The sequence below is a fragment of the Leucoraja erinacea genome, chromosome 26, assembly GCF_028641065.1.
Source record: "Leucoraja erinacea ecotype New England chromosome 26, Leri_hhj_1, whole genome shotgun sequence".
NCBI classification, from domain to species: Eukaryota; Metazoa; Chordata; class Chondrichthyes; order Rajiformes; family Rajidae; genus Leucoraja; species Leucoraja erinaceus.
Genome location: NC_073402.1, coordinates 19,322,315 through 19,348,904, shown reverse-complemented (window position 1 = coordinate 19,348,904; position 26,590 = coordinate 19,322,315). Strand labels below are relative to the sequence as shown.

Sequence of the window (26,590 nt, the reverse complement as noted above, 5' to 3'; positions counted from 1 at the left end):
TTCCGTCATTTCTTCTCATCACTCCTGTTATCCTTGAAGAAAAACACAAATAGGAGCCTTAGTGATTAGGAAACAAAATCTCGCTTCAGGGTAGAAGAAAGTAAAAGCATCAGAGTGTGCTCCTCGGCCCTTCTGGGTGACGATAACTTACTCCAATCTATTTCTTTAGGTTGTGAGATGCCTGAAGTTATAGACTTTGCCACAGATGGGCAGGTGGGTTTGCAGGAAGTATACGAGGAGGTACACTCTTCCCTTGTCTTTTCTGGGTTTGGCGTTCCCAACAAATAGAGACACTTGGTCTTCAGTGCATTCCCTTCTCCATTGTAATTAGTCATGGGCCAGGGACCATGAGAAACAAGGATGTTACCTTTCTTCAGTGAGGTTATAAGAACCTAATTTGTTCTGTCTCCACATAATCTTTTGACATTTGGAGCTTGATTAGCTGGTTCTAAATATGTCCCCAAAAAAATCCTTCCTGCTGCATTGATTTCCTATAAGAATTTTGAAACTTTCAATGTGATCAACTTTCATTCTGCTAAACTCTGGTGAACACCGGCCTTATCGAGGTTGGTTGAGCAAAGCTGAGAGTGTTGCCCTGGAAGAGGAAGGATGCCAAATGGATTTGGAAGATTTTGCCAATGGAGCATTGGTGATACCTCTCTCATGCTTTGAGGTGCATCTTGTAAGCTGACCATGTCTCTGCAGTATTTAGGAGGACGGGGATCATTGCTGATAGGTAGACCATGTGTTTGGTATTGGGTTTAAGGCCAAATTGTAGAATACCGATGAGCAACTGGGTAGACAAAGGTAAAACAATCAATTGTTACTATGTGAAAGAAATTAAGTCATACAGCGTGGAGGCAGGCCCTTCAGCCCAACTTGCCTACACGGGCCAACATGCCCCAACTACACTAGTCTCAACTGCCTGCGCTTGCCCCATATCCCTCTAAATCTATCTTATCCATGTGTCTGTCCAAATGACTCTTAATTTTTTTTACAATACCTTTAGCAGTAGATGCAGTCAAACTAATTAGACCAAAGATTAACATGATCCCTAGCTTCAATGGCCCTCAATCTGGAGTCAAAGATATAGTTGAAAGATCGTGAGGTTCAGGAGGATACTTAACTTCATTAAAGAACCTAGAAATGGGGGAATCATTTCAGAATAAAGAGTCACACATTTAAGGAGGAGATAAAGAGGAATTTCCTATCTCAGAGGGTCTTGAAGTTTTAGAATTCTCAACCCCAGAGAGATGTGGAGGCATAGTCAATGAATATGTTCTAGCTGAGATAAACAGATGCTTGGAACATTATATAATATGATCAGTAATTTATGGGGATAAGCAGGACAGTAAAATTAAGAGTGGGATCAGGTAAGATTGGACACAATGTAACTATATCATTATTTTATTGAATATTCCAGGAGATCTGGTAAGTAAAGCATATTAGATCAGATTAAATGGGAAAAGAGAGCATTTGGACTTTCAAGCATATTCTCCATTCAACACAGGTAGTGCTGCTATAGCACTAGAGTTACATTTCTCAGAAACCCTGTGCGATAGAAAATCACATGATAAAAACAATCGTGTTAATGAGGAAAGGGGTTTGAGAGTTTCAAATTTAAAATGATAGTGTTATTTCCCCACCGTATTTTACCAAATAAAAGTATTTTTAATAACTATGTCTACTTTTGTTGCTGCTAGCTAAAACTACCAAAGACTGGGTTACATTGTTTTAGAGGGTAATATCTATCGCAGCGATCACTTGGCAATTTCTACAGCCTCCCACAGTGAACGTAGCCATCAGTGTTCTAGCAAAACAGTGGCGGCTGATTAGTGCAGGGAGGCTACATGGAAAATATTATTTGCAGATCAGCTATTTTTCTGCTTGCCAATTGTTTGAAGTAACATGTAAATAATTCTCCATTCCCCAGTTTAAATCACCGATTAGGTTCACGTAATTAAAATATAGTGCCCTACTTTATCCGTCACATGATATTCAATTCACATTATGGAAGGAACTCATTATAGCCGAATTACTTGTAATGTCATGGCCTGAGCTTCACTTTCCTGCCTGATCCCCATTGTGCAAGACTCCCTTACTGAGCAAATATCTGACGCTGTTTTCAACATATTCAGATACAACATTCTCCATTCCCTCTTGTTAGAGAATTCCAAAGAGCAACAACCTGAGAGAGAAGAATTTCCAGCTTCATTTCCATCTTGAACGTGCTTTTCCCGCATACCCCAAATCCACATTTGCCTTTTTTGTACACAGGCCCCTCAATCCTCACCCCACATCTTGTATGCAACCAATACTCCTAACTGGCACTGCCCATCGAACAACATCTAATGATACTTTGAAAATCACCCCCTATGATTCTGCCCCCGATACATTATAAAGTATCACTGCCAGGAACACTCTCACAAAACTTCCTCTACCCATGCAAATTCATGACATTGTCTTTTCAAACACATTACAGTTTTTAGCCCAGAATGCTTAACAATAAATTGGCTTCAGCCACTGAGTTGCAGGACAGAGGGTAATGGGAATTAGTGTAATTGGGTTCATAGCAAACAATCTATTGCAATACAAGCAAATAACGGCAGTCCAAACAAGTGCAGTACAAACAAATAAATGGATACTTTTCTAAAGAGCAGAAAAAACAGAATGCAGTTGAAACCACAGCATATGTTCCCAGTAAAAGCAGGATGATTAGAACAAACTTTCTGCATAAAGTCAATATTAGTCACGGACCACAGTGCAGATAACAGGCTTGGTGGACAAGGGAATTAATCGATCCTCTCCACTCCAGATGGAAATGGTGTTGTCATGATGTACAGCATTGTGAAAATTAGGGTCAGACCATGCTGTAACTCAGGAACACGTTTGCACCTTCTCTTAATTGAAAGTCACGAAATGAAATTGCAAGCATAATAAAATTGCCAGCGAATTACTTTTTCTCACCCCAATAGGGACTGTTTCAATCACTGCTGATATTGAGGCCAAGGGCAACGGAGATATCAGGAAACAAATGGATCTCATTGCATGTGTTTTATAGTCACTAGTGTGTATGGGGAGCAATTTGGTGGAAGGATGTCACACAACCAAAATAAAGCGTCTGACCCACCACTCCCACGTCAATCTGCACATTACATGCATCAGCTGCCCACTGTACTAAACTCATCAGTACTCCCAGCTGAGCTGGTCAACAATAGTTCACAGGCAATGGCAGGGGAAAATAACACACAAAGGCTATAAAAGTGTTTTATTCAATATTCTTTCAAAAAATGAATTTTTAAAACAATTATTTGTTCATCTGACAAGGTTTCCCAGTTAATTAAATGTGTTTGTTATGTGTTCAATCAGTAGTTTCCCACTTGATTTACAGTCCATTGTCACAGTATCTGACACATAAAGACACAGCAAGGATGAAGGGGAAAAGGAATTTACCTCACAAGGAAAGACCAATTCAATAAACCATGAGCAACATTGCTTTAACAAAATATTCCACTGTGAACTTTCAGTGCTCAATGCTTCCTTGACTGTTCATTGCCATAAATTGGTTGCCACTGGACATGTTTGCTGATGGAACAGCAGATAGACACAAAATGCTGGAGTAACTCAGCAGGTCAGACAGCATATCTGGAGAAAAGGAATAGATGCCATTTTGTGTCCTTCATACTCACTTTGCTCGGCCAACTTTGGAAGGTCCCCTCCACAATATTTCCCCACCCAACACAATTGCTATCCTTGGTCACATTACAAGGACCTGATACTGTGAATTGTATGAAGATGGTGCTGAGCAGGCTCCAGAATGGTCTTGGGGCATATATCTAACTTATGTTGTTAATGCATGAGACACGTAGAATAAAGGTATTACTGTAGACCTCGTCATCCTGCGATTTATATTTTGTCCTTAGAAGTGTAGAATCAATTTTATTCCTGCAAGAAACAAATAAACTCCAAATATATGATCTCCTTTCCTGGAGGGCTGTGGAGCAAGATGTTGTGTTCGTGTACATGATGCTTTTCTAGACTCTGAAAATGGAAACAATGGAAGGATGAGTACAAGGTGCTGGGGGGAGGGGAGGGTATATTAAAGAGGTGAAAGTGTTCTTTTTTATGTACCACATCTGACTCTTGATAGCAAAGTTTTACAGTTAAAACTTAAATGTCAATGTTTGTTCAAATATTTTGACTTTAGAAACTTCTCTATGAACACTCAAACACCAGAAAATTAGCAGTGACACATGGACACAATTAAAACCTTCATTTCTTCGTTAGACGAGGAATACACCAACTTGGAACTTTTTTTTTTTAAACACTTTGCATTTTAATCAATTGAAATTTTTACAGGAATTTGGCAGTGAAGTTTATGTAACTCTTTGACGTTAAAAACCAACAATGGCACCCAGGAAGTTACAATTTTAGAATGTTACACCAGATATGCTCATTTATTACAATACGATAACAAAAATATATCTCACAATTGTGAGATCTCATCTGCAGTTTGAAAAATACATCATCAACATGAAATGTCCATCACCACAATGTTTAAACTTGAGGCTAACTCTTTCTATGTACAATATATACGTGTTCACATCGTGGAGATCCTGAGTATAATACCAATAAATGTAAAAGACTGACTATATTTACACAAAAAAACAGTAATCCAAAAAATCAAGACGATTAATGGTAAGAAATGTTCCTATCTTTCCCTAATAATGTTTGTGAACACCTTTTGACTGAGCATAATGCATATCTCTGAATTTATACATGAGTAAAAAGTATTCAGAAACATCAGTAAACAAATGAAAATACACCCCGAGAAAGCTATGTTGATTTAGTAAATCAATTAGAGGAAACTAGGAATCATTCTTTTTTTACCATGTCTTTAGGTGTGGAAATGTTATGTTTCTTCAAATAATGAATCGGGCAAATTGCCATCTAATTTGGAAGCTCTTCAAACATATCAGCCAATATAATAGGCTCCAATCATGGATATCACTTGCTTAAAATAGGGGCATTAAAAAGAAAAGCATTGGGCAGCTAGTTGGGCTCCCAATGGCACTGCAAAGGAAAGCACTACTTCCGAGACCAATTTAATTAAGCGCCAATCATGGATATCACTTGCTTAAAATAGGGGCATTAAAAAGAAAAGCATTGGGCAGCTAGTTGGGCTACCAATATCTTAAATCTGGATGCCTGAGCAGTACTTCGGCAACTGGACATGCTAGATCACTGAGGTGTCCCCCCATTAATCTATGATACAATATTTTATACACATCCATTGTACAATACTTTGAAGGTTGTAAATCATGAAGAGATACCAGCACACCACGATTCTAAACATCTCCTGTGCACGCTGATAATCTTAAACGTTTTGGAAATTGTTGATTGCATCAGGAGGTCTGGTTACCATTTGTGGCAATAAAACGATGGTACACAAATATTTCCTCCACCAAAATACTAGGGAAAGGTGGTGCAGATGTATGATATGTAACAAGGAAGGATGGTTCTGTGGAATTACGTACATATATAAAGAAGAAATAAATGTTCTTTGAATTATTGGAGGGAGGGTCCTTCCCTCGCCCTAAAGACGAAATTAGTGTTCACTTATGAGCAATGAATTTTTCCACAAACTTCATGAGCACCATAAAATAGCAACCAATTTGCCATTCCTTCCGTAAATACTTTATATTGAAAATCTTGCCGGAAATCTGACAAGGTTGAGTTGAGATTTTAAAAAATTGGCAAGCAAATTACAGGAACTAGCAAATGATTCAAAAATCTCACACATTCCATCATACTAAAATATACATAGGCTGGCTGGTGATCCAGTGTACAGTCCAACAGTCAATAAGGTTTGGTTTGATGAAGTGAAGCAAGCGAGGCATTCAGATTCCAGAAGGAACGTGTTGAGCGGTGCAAACAAAGAAGAAAAGATTGCTTCGAGCATCATCCATACAAGCATAGAATAAAATGAAGGCAATATTGAACTCTTCATGCTGGGTAGAAACAAGCCTGTTTTGTTGTTAGGTCAGATGAGAGTAATGGCACAATGTTCTTTGGTCCAAAGCAGCCGACAGTTAATGTTCACGGACAGAGGAACAGAGGTAGAGCAATTCCTAATCTGTTCCTATATTCTGTACATCTTTGAGTTTGTCCAGGAATGTTAAGTCTCCTTAAACTTCTTTAAGTGTTATTTGACAGCCACCACATATGTCCTTTATCTCCACCAGGAATGCGGCATGGTTGCAGTAATGCTGCACGATGTTATCATCCATGTTCACCAGGATTCTGTAGGAGGCAAATTGGAAAATTAATGTCAAGTAGAGCTCACTAATTGTGATCTAAACTACCAAAGTCAAAGATAATTGCACCACAAATGTAACTCCTCCATATCTGAGTCATGGAACAAACATTTCAAATTACTATGACTATGAATCATAAGCAGGGAGGTGGCATTAGTCTAACAATAACCTTTGAGCGTCATGGTCACAATGGCTTCCTATTCTGCCATAACTTCAACTTTTTATTTCCCTGTGAAGTCCTCTTTCTGTAAAAGTATTTGAAATCCGCACAGTGGCAGAGAGTCAGAGATGCTGCCTTACAGCGCTAGAGACCTGGTTCGATTCTGACCGTGGGTTTTCATAGAGTCATAGAGTGATACAGTGTGGAAGCAGGCCCTTCGGCCCAACGCGCCCACACCGGCCAACAATGTCCCAGCTACACTAGTCCCACTTGCCTGCGCTTGGCCCATATCCCTCCAAACCTGTCCTATCCATGTACCTGCCTAACTGTTTCTTAAACAATGGGATAGTCCCAGTCTCAACTACCTCCTCTGGCAGCTTGTTCCATACACCCACTACCCTTTGTGTGAAAAGGTTACCCCTCGGATTCCGATTAAATCTTTTCCCCTTCACCTCGATTCCCCTACTCTGAGCAAGAGACTGTGCATCTACCCGATCTATTCCTCTCTTGATTTTGTATACCTCTATAAGATCTCCCCTCATCTTCCTGCGCTCCATGAAATAGAGACCCAGCCTACTCAACCTCTCCCTATAGCTCACACTTTCTAGTCCTGGCAACATCCTCGTAAATCTTTTCTGAACCATTTCAAGCTTGACAATATATTTTCTATAACACGGTGCCCAGATCTGAACACAATTTTCTAAATACGGTCTCTCCAATGTCTTATGCAACTGCGTCATGAAGTTGTTTTTGTACGGAGTTTGTATGTTCTCCCTATGACCACGTATGTTTTCTCCATGTGCTCCAGTTTCCTCCCACATTCCAAAGACATGCAGGTTTGTAGGTTAATTGGCTTCTGTAAATTGTCCCTACTGTGTAGGATAGAACTAGTGTACAGCTGATTGCTGGTTGGCGTGGACTTGTTGGGCCGAAGGGCCTGTTTCCACACTCGCTATATCTCTAAACTAAACTAACTTAAGCTACAAATCAGAGCCCTCTGCCTGAGCAATGCTAATACCATTTGATAGGGAGCAAGGAGGAAGCATGTTTCCTAAAGGGTGGCACACAAAATAGGTGGTTTTTATCCTCTCTGGAATGACACATTTATCGAGCAATTTGATTCCTTCAGTCCCTCTGGCTTAGAATTCAACCGTTGCAAAACGCCTGCAACAATTTTAAATCCCTTATGAAAACAGAGTTTAAATAATCCGACTGGTTCGCAATATTCATTGTATTTAAAATTAAATACAAAATTCCTTCCAATGAACTGGTAACACCTGTTTAAGGTTCATCAGATGAGACATTGAGCAAGGAGCAAAAAATCAGTGCTCAAATCAGCCATAGTCACATTCCAATCAAGTCACGAACGAACATTCCAAGGCCTTTAACTATCTGAGAGCATTCACTTCCTCTTATTTACTTGCTATTCCTTTTGTCTTGCATTGCTATAATATTAAAATTATCAAAAGCCATAAATCATCTCTAATTAGGGCTTTGGCACGACATTTTTATGATTGAACGAAACACCTCAAAGAAATTATAAGGCTAATATTAAACTCCTCTTCTACCTATTGTTCAATATCTGGATGGTTTCATCTGTGGCATTTGCATGAATGTAGTACAGATCAAAACATGCAAATGTAAGTATTCAAAAAATACATTGATATGAAAGTGTGCAGACAAATTTTAAGATTGCAGATCAATTTTGAAATCAAGGTACAGGCATTGCAATCTTAAAGTAACTTATTTCCAGTGACCAGCATGAGAATCATTTCAAAGTAATAGCATTACAACCATTTCCAAACCCATGTTTTGAGCTGTATTGTATTCTGCACTGATGTTAGACTTTGGTTTATCATCTACGCAAACACTGGATCTGGGAATAAAATCAATTTTCTCCAGAGGAAAAGTCACCTACTCCTTTTCTCCAGAGTGTCCCCCCCCCCCCCATCTCTACTTTCAGTCTGACAAAGGATTCAGACCTGAAACGTCACCTGCTCCTTTTCTCCAGAGATGCTGCCTGACCCCGCTGAGTTACTCCAGTATTTTGTGTCTACCTAGGTGAAGAATACTATGGAGATGAAGAATACTAGCTGCCGTACAAACAAATGGCAGGAGATGAGCTTTGAAAATGTCCAATTGGAAATGACACTATCAATGAAGAATTGCAAAACAAAGCAGGCCATTTGAAGCATCCATTTTGTGTTTCCATTTATTCTCCATTGAATTAGAATCCTCTTCACATTTTTGCCCTGTTCTCTTATGACAATTTAAAGAGGAATACCATGCATGTTCCCCTCATTAACTTGTTACAAATGAGAACTGAGGTCACTTCGTTACTGTGAATAGGGAAAGTTATTCCATCAAGATAACCAATACCTGAAGTGACTTTGATTTTAGTTTTGCTGATTTCTGGTTTGAACTGTACAGTTCGGGAATAGAGTTCTTGCACTGGTCATGTCTCCAGCTTGTGTATTCACCACTGAGGCTTGCTATTAATGCGGCAATGTAAACAAACCACTCCCAACAAAGATAAAATCTGCTCAATTACTCACCCTTTCATACACTTCTTGTAAACTTTGCAAATCCTCTCTTCAAGCAGCCCATACTTCTCTGAGATCTAGGTCGAGAATGTCAAAATACAATTGTCAGAAAAAAAGGTCAAACAAAATTGCTTCATCGGTCAACTCTTCTAAAGGCCTTATATTAGCAAGTCCTAATGAGAGTTGAATTACGGGAGAGAAACATGCTATTTACTAAAGGCTTTTACGAACCATTGCAGTTTTAGTGGACTTTAAAAAACTTTTTTGTTAAATGAAAGATCTGTTTTAAAGTCAAACGACCGACAATATTAAAACATGATGAAATTACGGGATATTCAACAGTTCTGCACTCCCACTTGTTACAATCCAGGACTACACACTTCTCAAACTCAACTTATTTGTGACCTTCCAGACTTGTTTCTCTGCTCTTTTATTCTGCGGTGAATTCTCTTTAACGTAGGAATGAAAGAACATATCAGGAGCAGAAGTAGATCACTTAGCCCCAACTGGCTCCAACATATAAGATCATGGCTGATCTGACTGTAATCTCAACTCTGCATTTCTAACTATCTACAGTAATTGTCTTGCTTATCAAGTACCTGTCTAACTTCACCTGAAATATTATTATTATTATTATTATTATTATATTATTATAAAAAGTCTCACCATTGAAAATGATAGCGCAGCTTTAAGGATTCTTGTAACAATGTTAAAAAAATAAAGTGAATAAATCAGGAATCTTGTGTCACAATGTCAGAAAAACAACCTAGCCTTTAACATCATCAAGACGAAGGAGTTGATTGTTGACCTTAGCAAGCAAGGCGTGAACACAACCCTGTCTTCATCAATAGAGCTGCAGTAGAGATGAACAACAGCTTTAAGCTCCTTGGGAACTAATCTCACCAGCAACATAACCTGGTCCCCGCATACTGATGCAGTGATCAAGAAAATGCATCAGCACATATATACTTGCACAGGCATCTGAGAACATTCGCCGTGTCCATGGGGATGCTCTCCAACTCCCACAGATGCGCTACATAAAGTATTCTGAAGGGATGCATCTCAGCCTGATATGGCAGCTGCTCTGCTCTTGATCACCTGAACCCGCAGAATGGTGAACACAGCCCAGTCCATCACAGGATCATCAATCATTCCATCTAGTTCATCTTGATGATGCATTGCATCAAGAAGCAAGAAGCCATTCCCTTTCTCTCTGCTATCTTCTGGAAGAAAATATAGGAGCTTGAAAGCCCATACATCCAGACTTACGGACAACTCTTCCCCACTGCTATCAGACTCCTGAAACAATCGCCTCTTTCACATCCGCTTCAAGGAGATGCCACATTAACTTATTCATAATTCTACCTCATTCAGTTATTCTGTTATTGCACCTTAGTATTTGTGCACCATTTCAGATTTCGCTACAATCTTTGAATTTTGCTTACGATGTTGTATTTATTGTATGTAGCTATTATTACCATACACTGTTATTGCATGAGTTTCACACAAACAAAGAATTTAATTGGACCCTCATGCACTTCTCAATAAATTAATCTGAATCTGAATCCGAATCTGAGTTGTTGCCGAAGTGCAAATTACCACCAGGGATAATGTGTACTCCATTAACTATCTGTTTCAGTCTATGCCTTAACACAAGATGCTAATTGCAACCAAGATTCAATCCCCTAGCAAATTGGAGTAAGTCACAATGCAAAATCATTTCAGAAATCTTGAAATCTAATGTCCTCATTAATAGGTACACAAAAATGTTGGAGAAACTCAGCGGGTGCAGCAGCATCTATGGAGCGAAGGAAATAGGCAATGTTTCAGACCTCATTAACGTCCCCATTAATATATGAGTCAGAGAAATATGCGGACAAATCCCTACTGTTCGACTGCATGATAAAATTATTTTAGTTTAGTTTAACGATGCAGCGTAGAAATGGGCCCTTCAGCCCACTGAGCCCATGCAGACTTTCCCTTCCGAATGTACACATGGTATCATATTCTTGCATGTCAATGTTCTTCCATCTTTCAACCATTCCTTTCCTGAGCTTCATGCAGGGGCAGAGCTTTGCACATGCCAAGCACTATGGGTGAGGACATGCTCGCTACGCTCTGCATTACATGTCCATTCCTCACTGATTTTGAACTAAACAGTTTGTGATGCTATATCACAGGGCAATAAAGAGTCCCTAGAAAGAATCCAAATGGGTATGCACTTTGGACAGATAAGAAATTTAACCCCTAAAAGGGTGTTAGTGAATCAGATTGGCTCCTAATGACCATCCAATAGTTTTTTAGTAATTACTGTTAATTTGCTAATTGTTTTATGATCATCTCTGCTAGTTATTTTGAGGTTTACTTTATTGACTACTTGCATTTAAGTTGCACAGTTGCTAAGCTGAGCTTTGAGCTTTTGTCTTTAGTTCCTTTGTCCTTTAGACTTCAGACATTACTTTAGTGATACATCGCGGAAACAAACCGGCCCACCAAGTCCGCGCTGACCAGCGACCACCCCATACACTAACACTAACCTACACACTAGGGACAGTTTAAAATTTTACCGCAGCCAAATAACCTTCAAACCTGTACGTCTTTGGAGTGTGGAAGGAAACCGGAGCACCCAGAGAAAACCCACAGGGTCACAGGGAGAACATACAAACACCTTATAGCCAGTAGTCAGGATCGAATTGACATCACATTCTCCCTCTGAATTATTATTCCAGCAATATAACTAATATTGTAACCATACTCCAATCCTTTGACTTTCACTGAAGGAGCCAAGATTTTGGTCTCACTTGACACCCATTCTCACATATATCCAGCAGGTCACTTGCTAAATATCAGGAGCTGTGATCCTGAATTATTTACTCCTCTCTTAAATCAGGAAGATAACAATAAGTTTTACCACCAGTAAAGTCACACAAACTGTGATTAGTTTACCCAGAAAAAAATCTCCAGATTGGTTTATGTCTTCCACTGAGGAAATAGTGCTGCTAAATATTTAGGAAAATTTAAAAAATAATAATTTAGTTAAATTCAATATATTAATATATTGCAAACAGTCAGTTTCTAGATCCCTGATGCCAATTTTTTCCCCGTAGGCCAACACTGGACCAAGGAGATACAAGGAACTGCAGATGTTGGAATCTTAAGCAAAACACAAAGTGTTGCAGGAACTCAGCGGGTCAAGCAGCATCTATGGAAGGAATGGACAGTCAAAATTTCGAGCAAAGAAGAATGGTCCTGACTGAAAACGTTACCTGTCAATTTCCTCCACAGATGCACCCTGACCTGTTGAATTCCTCCAACACTTTGTGTTTTGACAGTGGAATTATCTCAGTTTACAATTCAGTGTTATTTCCATTTCCAAATGTGTTAGAATGAAATATCTCATACAAAGGATGATCAAAAAAAGGTAAACCTCATCAGAAAGTTTAGCATCATTCCTGCCCAGGACCATCAACAATTAGGAGCCTTCACAGGAGAGGATACTAGGGTGCAGCAGTAATTCAGCGGATCAGTCGGTAGCTCTGGAGAACAAGGATAGGTGATGTTTCGGGTTGAGACCCTTCTCCAGCCTGAAGAAGGGTCCTGATTCGAAATGTCATCTATCCATGCTCCCTGGAGATGCTGCCTGACCCGGTGAGTTATTCCAGCACGTTGTGTCTTTTGTGCAAACCAGCATCTGCAGTTCCTTGCTTCTACAGCTACACGAGGATCAGGTTAAAAGCGAGCAGCTGCAGGAATCTCCTGTGTGTGGGTGATGTAAACAAACAATGACAAATTGGCAGCCCATTTGACACCTTTCTTGGTTTTTATTTCCTTGGAAGTCAGTGAATGAGATGCCGAACAAGCTCCCCCGCTGAGTTCCTGCAAAGTCAGATCCGGACTGTCAGGAAATGACTCATTTTAAGGAACATGCTCAGCTGTTTAATACTATAAAATGTACTAACTTGCACATTGATTTTCCTCATTTGCTTAATAACAATAAAAAAAAACAGGATCTACAGTTAAGGCAATTATGCAATAAATACTTACAGCATTCTTCAGTCCCTTAAGATTAGGAGTCTGTAACATCAAGGCATCAAATACATCTTCACACTCCCTGCGTACATATAGCAGCACTGGCAAAGGAACATGGAAATGTTTTATTTAGATTATATTTTAAAGTTGCTCATTATTCATTAAATTTGCTGGGAAAGCCGTGCAGGCTAAAGTATCAATATTCATGATATTATTATTATAACATCAAACAATTTTAGCGTCCCTAAGTCAGGAAGACTAAAATCAATTGTTCTACCAGTAAAGTGGCACAAGCTGTGAGTAGTTAACCATCCGAAATTTGCAAGTTGTTACGGTTCTTCCACTTCATAAATAAACTTGCTAAATAGTTAGGAGAATTTAAAAAAAAGTTGAATTCTGCATCTACATACACACTGCAACACTGTTTACATAAGAGACACTGCACAAGGTATTGCAGATGCTGAAATCTTGCAAAGAACACAAAGTGCTGGAGTAACTCCGTGCGTCAGGCAGCATCTGCGGAGGACATGGATCAGTTTTGGGTCAGGACCCTTTTACAGGCTGAGGGTGGAGAAAGCTGGAAAAAAGATTGTGTGGGAAAAAGCCTGGCAATAGATGAAGAGAGGCCCCGACCTGAAACGTCACCTACAATATTCACGTCCTCCAGAGTTGCTGCCTAACCCACTGAGTTACTCCAGCACTTTGTGTTCTAGACACTGCAACAGTTGATTGTCACAATGTCATTGTTAGTTTAGCATTTAAAAAATCAAAGGAATCTGCAAGCTGAATTAGATTTATTAGCTTTTTGTATTGCACAGTGGCTCCATAAAAACATACCGATGTTTTCTACATTTTATGAGAACATGTCCAAATTGCTGAATCAAACTATGTTTATGCCTTGAAGAGTCCTATTAAGTTTGATGCTGTGAGTTCAATCAAGAACATTTGTTGCAGATAGGTTTACTTCAATCCAATATTAAATTCATTACTTCTAATAATGTTAAAACAAACATAAATAAGTTCCATCCTGAGGGAGCCTTGTCCTGAACTTTGATGAATAAACACGATTATATTAAAAAACTATTATTTAATTTTTTTAAACTAAAATAAAGCACTGGCCATTTTATCCTATAATATCATTTACCCTAAAAAATGAAAAGTATTCTTCCTATATTTTAAACTATGAAACAATCGTCTAATACATTAGTTAATAATCGGGGGGAGGATTTATAAAAACGCTTTTGTGAATATTTGAATTATACACTTCATGTGTTTTAGTTTTCTTTATTCATTCTCAGCTTTGTTTACATAAGAAATTGTTCTTTTATTGATAATTAATTGAGAGTAACACAATCAATGAAAAACCATGTAGCAAACCGCTTGGATATAATAGACTTTGATGAGGACTTAGGTTTTCTTTATGGTTACCATACAATGGTTCAGCACGGTGGCGCAGCGGTAAAGTTGCTGTCTTACAGGACCGGAGACCCGGTTTTGATCCCGACTACGGGTGCTGTCTGTACGGAGTCTGCACGTTCTTCCCGTGACCTGCTAGGGTTTTCTCTGAGATCTTTGGTTTCCTCCCACACTCCAAAGACACTGGTATGTAGGTTAATTGGCTTGGTGTATGCGCAAATTATCCCTAGTGTGTGCAGGATAGTGTTAATGTGCGGGGATCGCCTTTTTGGCGAGGACTCGGTGGACCGATGGGCCTTTTCCGCTCTGTATCTCTAAACTAAACTAAACTGAACTAAACTAAACTAAACTAAACTATTTTCTGATTTTTATTGTATACTAGACCAAGTGCAGACCCGTTGGGTCTGCTCCCCCAATGGTGTGATCCCCCAACCCAATATTCCACCATGCACCCGTCTCCTCCAACGGAACTGAAGCCGTGCCCAAATGTAAGATTCCAGCACTCCCCTGCTTCCCTCAGCAGTGGATTAAAATAAAATCCAATTTCACCTTCCTGCCTGCTGCAGCAGTTCCAATTGCAATATCAATTGGCCCTCCTCCTCCTGTTGAAGCACTTGCTGTGATATCCCATTGAGGTGAAAAGTTCAAAGTGTTCCTGTCTTGCAACTTTGTTTTGAAGTGTGTTGGAAGCTGATAGGAAGGAGCAGCGAATCAAAAGGCAGAAAGGCAGCCGGACGGACGGCAGGCGGCAGCCACAGACTTTTATATAATAAAGATAGATAGAGATAGATAGATAGATAGATAGATAGATAGATAGATAGATAGATAGATAGATAGATAGATAGATAGATAGATAGATAGATAGATAGATGTATTAAAGGGTTGAAATAAAATACAATCAGCATGTACCTTTCCATTAATCAGTAAGATGCATTTTTCGAGTAGCTGCTTATTCTAGGAGGACATAATAATTAGTTTATCATCTTCCTGATGACTGAGGCAGACTAAACAGCAGGAAAGGTGCTGAGTTGAGTCAGCTTGGCCAGCTTCTGATTATGTTGCTGTTTGGATTGGCACAGGCTACAGTGTTAAACCAATTTTTTCTCCAAGGCTATAGCACCCAGCTTTCGACCCTACTTCATTCCAGCAGACATTTGGGCTGGCGTCCTTGCCACCATTACAAACATATTCAGGCTTCAAAATCATTAATTTTCAAACAAATTACTTCAAATGTAAAAAGGCATTTATTTTACCACAATTGGCACAACGTGGGTTGGCAAAATGTCAGTCACGTGGTATCCTGTGCCTTCCTATCCCTTACCACTTACAAAGAACACAAGTATAGCAAGGTTGTAACCCCAGTACCTTACTGATATGATCTGTGACTAGGCACAAACATTGCCATCTGAGCAAGGAGGCATGAAAAATCTAAGTAAATCTTAGACAATAGACAATAGACAATAGGTGCAGGAGTAGGCCATTTGGCCCTTCGAGCCAGCACCGCCATTCAATGTGATCATGGCTGATCATCCTCAATCAGTACCCCATTCCTGCCTTCTCCCCATTGTCCCCAACTTTACATTATTTCCTGAGATTTCTCTTACTGCTCCTCAGGTCCATAAGAATACTAAAGTTTCTCCATCCTTCCCCTTGCTGCGATGCCAATTCCTCCTATTTCCCATTCCTTCCCATATCTTCAGTCTCCAGCAGTATGTTTGTTGCAGGCTCTTGCAAGAGAGAGTGCTGCTGCTCTATTCAAGTGAGGCTTGGGAGTTAAAATGGACCATGTGCAACTCTTCACAGAAAGTTCCCTCCTTTCCTGTACCCGACCCATCGCAAACAAGCCCCAAAGCAATTTCTGCTAATACTCTACCTCGCTCTGGTTCACAAAGCTTGGCAAATTTGATGGGTAGATCCCCTTCATCCTTGAACAGTGTCTTGCTTCCCCTTTTGACTGGTAACCTGCAGATTTAAAGCAGATGATTGTAAGCAAGCCTACTTTAAAACAGAATCTTAAGTTTAAATGACTATCTTCATTAAAATCCTTAACATGCTCCAATGTAAATTGAGACTTCTTGGTCGAATATCTTGATTTTGTTGATGTTTTTGTTCCATTTAGATTCAGGAATCTCTTTGTTCAATGCAAAAGTTGGCTTGTAGCTCAGCCTTTGCCACCATGTTCAATGAGAACATCTAGTCTCCAAAGCATTTATTTATGAACCTTGGAGCCAGGTTCAAGAGTCCCTCCCTGAAGGGATCAGTGTCTTTGGGCAGACTGTGCTTGTTTGACAGTCCCTTCCAAAATAACAATCTTTGACACTCTCAAGAAGGTGTGGAGGATGTTTGAGATGTCACCACCTCCAAGAATACATTTACAACACACTCAATTACTGCTTGGATTGGTATGTGCCTTGGGTATAATCTTACTGAATCAGTCTGAAAAAGGGTCTTGACCCAAAACATCACCCATTCCAGAGATGCTGCCTGTCCGGCTGAGTTACTCCAGCATTTTGTGTCTTTCTTCTATTCTATCTGCAGTTCCTTCCTACACATTATTAATAATGCCCCTGTCTCACTTAGGAAACCTGAACGGAAACCTCTGGAGACTTTGCGCCCCACCCAAGGTTTCCGTGCGGTTCCCGGAGGTTGCAGGTGGTTGCCAGAGGTTGCAGGTAGTGGAAGCCGGTAGGGAGACTGACAAAAACCTCCGGGAACCGCACGGAAACCTTGGGTGGGGCGCAAAGTCTCCAGAGGTTTCTGTTCAGGTTTCCCAAGTGGGACAGGGTAAGCTTACTGGCCAGCTGTGGAATACCTCCATTTCACAAATTGCAGAGGGTCAAGAAGAAAGTGGTTGTTCGCCTTTACAAAGAGTAATTAAGGAGGGAGAATAAATGCTGGCCTAGACTTGCATTATTATCATGATTAAAAATAATAAATTTGGCACTGCTCTAACTTCCAACTTCACTGAATTGCAGCAGTGGGAGACCTCCCTCCTCCCATTTCCCTCTGATTTGCTCAGGGGCCAGGGCTGCCCAATTTTTCAATTTGCACTGTTAGCTTTGCAGAGCATCATTAATTACTTCATGCTGAAACATAATCACCAATTGTGCATTAATATTCTGCAAATCATATAATCATATAGTGTGTATGGAGAGACAAACGGGGCTAATGTTTCACCTTGATAAAGTTCCAGTAGAATGAGAGAGAAAAAAGATTTTAGGCCAGGAGAAGGTGTGGAGGCAATGAAAGTAAGAGTGAAAAGAAGTATTTAAATAGCGTGAATAGCAGCAGAGATTAACTAGTTAAATGGTTCTGGCGTATGAGGGAGTGGTCGTGAGACATAGGAGATATAACCATAATCAACATTAAAAAGGTCCTGATTTAAAGAACTGGGCAATGGTTACAATCTGAAAATGTTGAACTCTAAAGTCCCATTAAGCAGTGCCAATTAAACTCTTCCCATAAGCCGACATATGTTTTTGCATATCATTGTTTTGTGATGTCTGCATGTACCAACAGGCTTTACAGGCAAATAAATGCACTTGGTGTATGATCGCTGTGATGGAAGCACTGTGATGTTATATAACCCTGTAGGTGTTGTCAGTGCACAAAGCCGTTCGAAATTTCCTTAATCACCTTCTCATCTGATGATCAAGTTACTGGTTACTATGTTTCAGTTACTGAAATACACACCTACAACTTCTCACAAGGGAAAAGATTGAATGCACACAATTTAACAGCATAGGATCTTTGATGACCATCAGCTTATATACATCACACTATATCCCAATTCACCTCACAACAGAATAATTTGAGTCATACGCCACATAAATAGGCCCTTTCCCCCAACTTGTATACACCAACCAAGATGTCAATCTTTGCCAGTCCCATTTCCCTCTAAACTTTTCCTATCCATGTACCAGTCTAAATGTCTTTTAAACATTGTAATTGCAGCTGCCTCCCCAAATCCTCTGGCAGCTCATTCCATATACTGTATTCACCACCCTCTGCGCCCCTTCTCAATCTTTCCCCTTTCACATTAAATCTATGCCATCTAGTTTTAAACTCCCCTACACTGGGAAACAACCGTGACTATTCAACTCATCTATGCCCCTCATATATTCTATGTACCTCAATAACGCCAACCCCTCAACCTCCTACGTTCCAGTCAAAACAGCCCAAGCCTATCCAGTCTCTCCTTACAACTCAAGCCCATCAGTCCCAGTACCATTCTTGTGAATCTTTTCTGCACTCTTTCCACCTTAATGACATCCTTCCTATATCTGGGCGACCAAAGCTGCACAGAGTACTCTAAGTGTGGTCTTACCAATGACTTGCCCAGTTCTAATGTGCCATCCCTACTCCTGAATTTAATGGCCCGACCGATAAATTTCTTTATTCTTCATTATCCCATCCATTTGTGTCTCCACTTTCCAGGAACTATGTTCTCTCTGTTCTACAACACCTTCCAGGACCACCATCCACTGCATAAGTCCTGCCCTGGTTTAACCTTCCAAAATGCAACACCTCACACTTGTCAGTATTCAATTCCACTTCATTTCTTGGCCCATTTGCCCAGTTTACCCAGGTCCTGGTGTGATATTGTGATAACCCTCTTCATTGTCCCAATACTCCACCAATTTTGGTGATATCCATAAATTTACTAATTGTGATAAGAACATTGTCGTTAAAATCATTAATAAAGATGACAAACATCAGTGGACCCAGCACTGATCCTTGTGGCACACTCCTGGTCATAGGTCCCCAGTCTGAATAACAACCCTCCACTACCACCCTCTATCTCCTACCATGAAGCCAATTTTGTATCCAGTTGGCTTGCTCATCATGAATCACATGTAATCTAACATTTCAAGTTAGCCTCTCATCATTAAAGGCGTCGTTAAAGTCCATGTAGACAACTTCTACCTACCCACCCACCCACATCAATACTCATGGCCATATCTCAAAAAGCACAATCAAATTAATGAGGATAAACAGAAAGCATTCCTTACCTCTCAGGGTTTCTTGCTTCACCACTCATTGAGTGCTCCTGAAAACAAACAAGCCCAAGATGTAAATATAATTTTCAAGCGTTATCCGGGGTGCATTTAAAAATAATACAGACATGGTGGCTGAAATGGAAAGAAGATTTTGGAAGTCATTTTTCCAAGTGGCAGTTTTTCAATTGGGAACACTGAATGTGGCCAAGTTATATTTTCCAAGGTTTGTCTGTGTTACTTCATTTGTAACTATAGAGGTCTGTTAATATTCATGCTAATACTCCTGGATAACATGCTGCAGTGGCAACCTTGGATTCTGCTTTGATAAAGCAACTGTATTGAACAACTGTTGTGTTTATAATTAGGCTTGAGAGAGGAGCTCACTTGAACTGCAGCATTTCAACCTGAAATCTTGACAGTCCCTCTGCCTCCACAGATGCTGCCTGACCTGCTGAGTTCCTCCAGCAATTTGTTTTTTGCTCCAGATTTCAGCATTTGGAGATGCTTGTGTCTCACAAGGAGCAATGCTGTGCATGTATGCTTTTAAACTTTTATAAAGGGATTATGCACCAAACTGATTGCAATACAGTCTGGAGAAGGGAGATTAAGTTTGCGTTCTCTTTATTGGGCATGAGAGTGTTATGTGCTAACGTGTGTTCCAAAAATGGATTTCAAAATAAAATTTGCGAGTGGTTTGAATACTTGAGTGACAAAGCACAGCAGGGGGGTTGAGCTAAGCCATATAAAACAGGAAAATAAATTGGATTTCCAGTCGGAAAGCATTGGGCAATCTCTATTGAAATAGCAGAAATAGTTTGAAAGATCTTTTAGAGTCATAGAGTAAGTAATACAGTGTGGAAACAGGCCCTTCGGCCCAACTCACCCACACCGGCCAACAATGTCCCAGCTGGCCAAGTCCCACTTGCCTGCGCTTGGTCCATAATCCTCCAAACCTGTCCTATCCCTGTACCTGTCCAACTGTTTCTTAAAGGATGGGATATTCCTAGCCTCAACTACCTCCTCTGGCAGCTTGTTCCATTCATCCACCACCCACTGTGTGAAAATGTTACCGCTCGGATTCCTATTAAATCTTTTCCCCTTCACCTTGAACCTATGTTCTGTGGTCCTTGATTCCCCATCTCTGGGTAAAAGACTCTGTGAATCTACCTGATCTCCTTTAGTGAGAGCAGAAGGAGATCTAATTGTGCAGACTTTCATTCTAAACTGGTTCACCTGGCCACATTATATAATTTTGTGCATGAGAAATAGCTGCTTCAGGAGGGCCATGAGCGCGAGCAGAACAAGAGAGATAATGGCAAGCAAGAAATGTTACAATTGGTGCCACATAAACCTAAACAGGAACGAGCAATAGGCAGTATTAGTCCATCGTTACATACCAATCTAGTTCGCTGTGAATAAAGGAAATGAGCTTCTGGCGTGAATAGAACAGGAGATGAAATTAGGTCTGTCATTGGCTTGAAATATGTACGATCATTTCCTCTGTGATCTGGTAGTGGAATCCTCTTGTTGGTAATAGCTGTTAAATGGAAAGGACCAAGCATAAAATCAGGCAATTGGATATCGTTTGTTAATATTTTCTGTTCATATCCTAAGAGTAAAAGGGTCACATCTTCTGAATAATTTCCTTTACTTTCTTAATATAATTTACCTGTGATTTAACGTTTGAAGCTATTGTGTGGATTTCAAGCATTGACATAGAGGTACAGTTGCTTTTTTCCAATACTGGGTGTGGACAGAGAGGTGGATGTGCCCTTTAACTATCAAGAGGCTCATTGGCATCCTCTCTGGCTATTGAAGTCGTTCTGTGCTCCCACACCACTCTCTCCCCAATGGTGTTTAGACCTTGCCCAAAGGTCATATCCTGTTTTTCTTTCAAAGGCACATCTGATGACCATACTTTTTGAAGGGCACAAGGTCCCCAAACCCCTCCCCAGGTTGTTGTCAACTATCCCCGAGCATCCCTTGCTTGGAATCCCTCTGTTAATGGCTCTCACCATCCCAGCCAGGTCACTAATTTACCCAGGTGTTAGGTGGAAAATGTATCTAAAAATAATAAAGTATACTCTTTGTGAACGCTTTCTTTCAAGTTGCTTCCATCCTAGCTTCTTCTGCTGACTCTGTTTGTATTGTCAGTCAGAATATTTTTTCTTTCCCAAGATTTGGTCTCCATTTATCAACTTATTACAAGTATAAGGTGCAACATAACTTTGAAAATAAATGGTTTCAGGACCTGGTGAGGGGTGTGTAAAGATACGAAGTTGGTATATCCCTTTTATCTTATTTTACTTTCTTATATCATCTGTTCTCTATTTTCTCTTTCTTTTTCTTTGGTTTTCTTTTTAACTTTTTTTCGTGTTTTACGTTTCTATGGGTCTCTCTTGATCACTCTTTCACGCACTTACTATCCTATCTAACTCTCTCTACTTTCCTTCTTTTTTAAAGTTTCAAATAAGAAGTGGTTCAGGAAATGTATTATGTTATTTTTGGCTTGTATCATTGTAATGTACATTACTTCTAATAAATAAAATATTAAAAAAATAATATTTCTTTCCCAAAATGCTTTCACCTCAGAGGAACATATCCAGTGCATGCATGTGAAAGTCACGTTGAATAGCAGTGTGACCACACTGTATGAGAAACCTATCATTAAATAAAAAGGGAATACTGCGGAAGCTGGACATTTAAACATAAACAGGATATTGGAAAACACCAGCAGGTTAGTCAGCTTTTTATTAAGAAAAGATAGGTCATTATATTTTACATGTGCAGCCTTTATCAGACTGGTAATTCAAGTTAATTTTAGTGGGTGAAATGAAATAATGTATGTTGGTAGTTAGGAGGAAAGAAGAAGCAGTTACCCCAACCACAGAGGTCTGGTTAACGGAGTAAATAACCCGAACATGACTAAGTGGAAAGTGGTTGTTACAAAAGGTCATCGATGAGATAATACTAGCAAACATAAGGGGCAAAAGAATGTGCAAATAATGAAAAGGGAAAGAGATGAACTGACAAAGGTGAGGCTTAACGCAAATCCACATTTACAAAATAAATAAACATTAAAGAGGAAAAATGTAAAAAATTTGGGTGCAGCAGGAAATAAACTGCGGTGAAGAAGACGAGTAAAATGCAGACTGAAATGACAAGAAATAATGAACACCAAAACGGTAATGCAATGGTCTAATAGGGATATTAGAGTCCAGATATTAGGTACATGGTGCAAGGAATGTGGGATTTATCATTTCTTTTCAGTCACTTTCAGCGCATATGAACTGGATTGGCTCTGGAGGAGATGGGGAATGAGAGACAGTTACGGACAAAAGGCACATCCATTGTACAGGAGTGTGTCTTTGAAATTTCTTCTACCCGCCCCATTCCTACCATCCAGAACTATGCGTTCACCCAATATTATCGCCACAAGTTGCTCAGCCAGACCCTGCCACCTTTAAAGATCTCAGAGGCAGCTGATTGTAAGTGTTCCTTATCTTGCTTACCATCTGTGGTGGAATCTGGGAACTTGCTTTTTCGTTTAGATTGTTTGCGCTCTTCATCCCTCATTTTTCTCTCAGCGCCCTGTGTGAAAGGACGTGAAAAGAGTATAAATGACTATCCATAATAGGAATGGCAGATGAATCAGTAAACAAAATGGCATACTCTTTCCTTGTAGAAAATTCATCAAACTGTTTAATTTAACAAGTCAATAACAGTCACTCTACACCAGTTCTGTCTTCACCACTCTCAAAGAGTGCAGAATAATACATTGATAGTACCATCATCAGCTGATGACCACAAGAGGTCAACTGACCTACTCTGTCTGTGCTAGCTCTTTGATAAAGCTATATAATTCATCCCGCTCTCCACTTCTTTCTCTTGGTTCTTGGTTCTTAGTTTCTTGGTCCTCCAAAATATTCCAAATGGAATTTAAACTGGAGGTGGTGAAGGTAGGGATTAAGCCAGAAAGGGTTATTGGGAAGAAAATCTCCATTGCACCGTAATCTGGTTTTTACTTCAACTATTTACATAGTTTTTTTCCAACACTGATATCTGCTTCCAGTGCCATTTGGATCATGCAAGGTAGATCACGATGATGTCCTAGGTAAAACAAAACTCAATTTGTTGGCTTTAGCTCTTAGCAGTTATCAACCCCAACTCGAATGGAAATACTTTCTCTTTATCTGTTCTGACAAAACCCTTCATAATTTTGAGCATTTCTGCCAAACCTCCCCTTGAACCTAGTTGCTTTGAGAAGGTTCTCAATTCACTTTAGAAATTTGAAGACCGTCAACCCGTTATATTCGAATAAATCTATTGTGATTTTTTTTCAACCTTAGTTATATTCTAATAAACCAATGGTAGTGTATATAATCAGTGATGGACTGGGTCTAAAAATATTGGTTGATTCAGATTCAGATTCAATTTTAATTGTCATTGTCAGTGTACAGTACAGAGACAACGAAATGCAGGAGACAAAGGGGGCCCACTTCATCAGGGGCCCACTTGATATAGGGGGCCCACTTCATCAGGGGCCCACTTGCCATCGGGCAAGCTGACACCCTGGCCAGTCCGCCACTGTATATAATGTATATAATAGTGTATATAATAATAACTGTCACTTTAATAACTGAGTATCAGAATGGTGTGATTTATGTCATGTGATATATTCATTATCTCATGATACTGTACATTCATATTTCAGTGACATATTCAGTCTCGTGAATATGTGTGAGTATGCGCAGTGTACTTTTGTAAAATAAGGATGACCCACACTGGCAACAGCGTGTACTGAAAACCTATGTTTTGTTTTCTATCTACATGCTCCAGCTGTAATATCTTACATCTATTGTGCATTTTATTATGATTACATCCATTCCTCAAATGAGAGGCTCAGAACTGAACATAATGCTTTATTCCAGATCAAGTTCATCTTTCAAAGAAAATTCTTTACTTTCATACTCTAATCCATGATCAGCAATGTTGAAGATATCATATATTTTCACATACTTTCAAACAATCCATGCACCCCAGAATTCACTGCCTTTTCATTATCCTTTAAAATTCCATTCTTTAATTCACAATGTTCTCTGAATTATCTGTGCCAAATAGTATGATGTTATAATTTTCTACGTTAATTTTGTGAACATTTCACCACTATAAGTTTGTTATAATGTGCCTCATTGTTTACAACATTAGAGGTCTATACCATCTGCAAACATTGAAATTAATCTGTGGATATCCATTAATGTATTTCAAAAGAGCAGTGAACCTAATACTGAGACCCGGGAGTGCTAATTTTCAAATATCTTGTAAAAACCCAGTTAATCTCTTTGCACGCTTTATTTCAGACCATTGCTAATCTACTACTTAAATCTGATTTAGAACTAAAGTGGTTCTATAAACTGTTTAACCTAGTTGCATCTCTTGCCTGGTGTATGCAGGATGTTTGGTTGCAGGACAATCCATCACAGCATTGTTAAATACCAAACCATGCGTTTTCATGCCGTAAAAATATAAGGGTGGGGAATAGGATCACATATCATATCACAACATAAACAAAACTCTGTGAAACTGTATTTGCGTATTATTTAAACTCAATGAGTTCTTTCTCACCCATACTCTCTTTCATAGCTACATTCCATTTCAGCTTCATCAGTTATTTTGTGTTGGTTGAAGTCTCAGGTGTTTATTACATATCTTTCATTAATCCCTGCTCAGTTTTTAAAAGAGATCCTATCTCTTTTCCTTTTCTACCATTATTCATAATGGAAAACAAAAATCAACTCACACCAGAAACCTTCAGGTTTTCTTACAGTCATTACTAAGCCAGTGAAAATATTCTACAGTTTAAGTCGTCAACGGCTGGCATTTCCTCATTGAGGCAGGTTGTTAAGTTACTGATAAATATTGCAAGCTTTTACACTTCATTTATTTGTTAACAAGTCTGTGTAATACCCTAGTTGAACACCTACCAATGTCAGGTCAGGCAAACTCTATGCACATTATCTTTTTCCTGTTTCATACAAACGAATACAGGTGCTGGAAATCTAAAACTTTCTGTTAGGTTCTGTCAATAGCTGCACTTAGAGATAATGTTGGATATTTTTTGTAGTCAAGGCATTCAGTGCATGCTGAGAGATATTTTTTATTTTCCTTGGTCATCAGCTCCAAAAGGATGCAAAGATTCTAATCCAAATATTCGTTTTTATTTGCTTCATTGCAACCAGGGTGGGGGGTGGAAGATTGCAACCTTCACGTGGTCTGCCCTGTTTCGACTAATGTAATCAACTCGACGTGCACAAATGGAAGATCAAATAGAACAAGTTGTCCAACAACTTTAGGCTGTGCAGGACACACGAAAGAAGAAGAAGAAGAAGAAGAAGAAGAACCAGGGTAGCACAGTGGGATAGCGGTAGAGTTGCTGCCTCACAGTGCCAGCGACCTAGATTCGATCCTGACTACGGATGCTATCTGTGCGAAGTTTGTAAGCTTACAGCATGGATTTACTCCGGGGGCTCCAGTTTGCTCACACATTGCAAAGACATGCAGGTTTATATATAGGTTAATTGGCTTCAGTAAGTTGTCCCTAGTGCCTAGGTGCTAAGTGCATGGATGATCAAAGGTCGGCATGGACGCAGTGGACCGAATGGCCTGGTTTTCCATGTTGTATTTCTAAACTAAATTAAACTATCAAGATTGGAATATATCTGGCATCCAGAAGCATATTCTACACCTGGGCATCTATTCTGTGTACAGAGAAATTTGTATAGCTAATACCCTTTGGGAAAGCAGCTATTTCAAGCTATTATAGATTTAAATATTTTTCATTTACACAGTAATTGCAGGGTTTACCTTCACAATGTTGCCAGAAAAGCACAGTAATTGCAAAAGTACTTTGAATACCAATCAAAAGTTCGTGCTATCATTTGAGATTGGTCCACGGGTAATAGAAGAAGTCTGAAGAAGGCCCTGACCCAAAATGTTGCCTATTCTTGCCATCTACAGGTGTTGTCTGACCCGTTGAGTTACTACAGCACTTTATGTTTTTCTCAAGATTCCAGCACCTGTAATTTCTTATGCCTCTCAAGAGAAATCTGTGGGTCTATTCCAGCA

The 26,590-nt window shown here is 39.5% G+C and overlaps 1 protein-coding gene across 2 annotated transcripts in view; it reads right to left on the bottom strand.

Moving 5' to 3' along the window:
• Positions 1–4,311: 4,311 nt before the first annotated feature.
• Positions 4,312–26,590, bottom strand: part of LOC129709748 (grainyhead-like protein 3 homolog) — a 91,273-nt gene continuing 68,994 nt past the window's right edge. For both annotated transcript variants that reach the window (XM_055656303.1, XM_055656302.1), the window contains exons 10-16: positions 22,978–23,056; positions 20,863–21,002; positions 19,478–19,515; positions 16,339–16,427; positions 13,065–13,150; positions 9,033–9,097; positions 4,312–6,303 (exon numbers count right to left, since the gene is read on the bottom strand). In XM_055656303.1, coding sequence (XP_055512278.1) covers positions 6,189–6,303; positions 9,033–9,097; positions 13,065–13,150; positions 16,339–16,427; positions 19,478–19,515; positions 20,863–21,002; positions 22,978–23,056 — 612 coding nt within the window. In that variant the 3' untranslated portion in view covers positions 4,312–6,188. The remainder of the gene's footprint in view (positions 6,304–9,032; positions 9,098–13,064; positions 13,151–16,338; positions 16,428–19,477; positions 19,516–20,862; positions 21,003–22,977; positions 23,057–26,590) is intronic.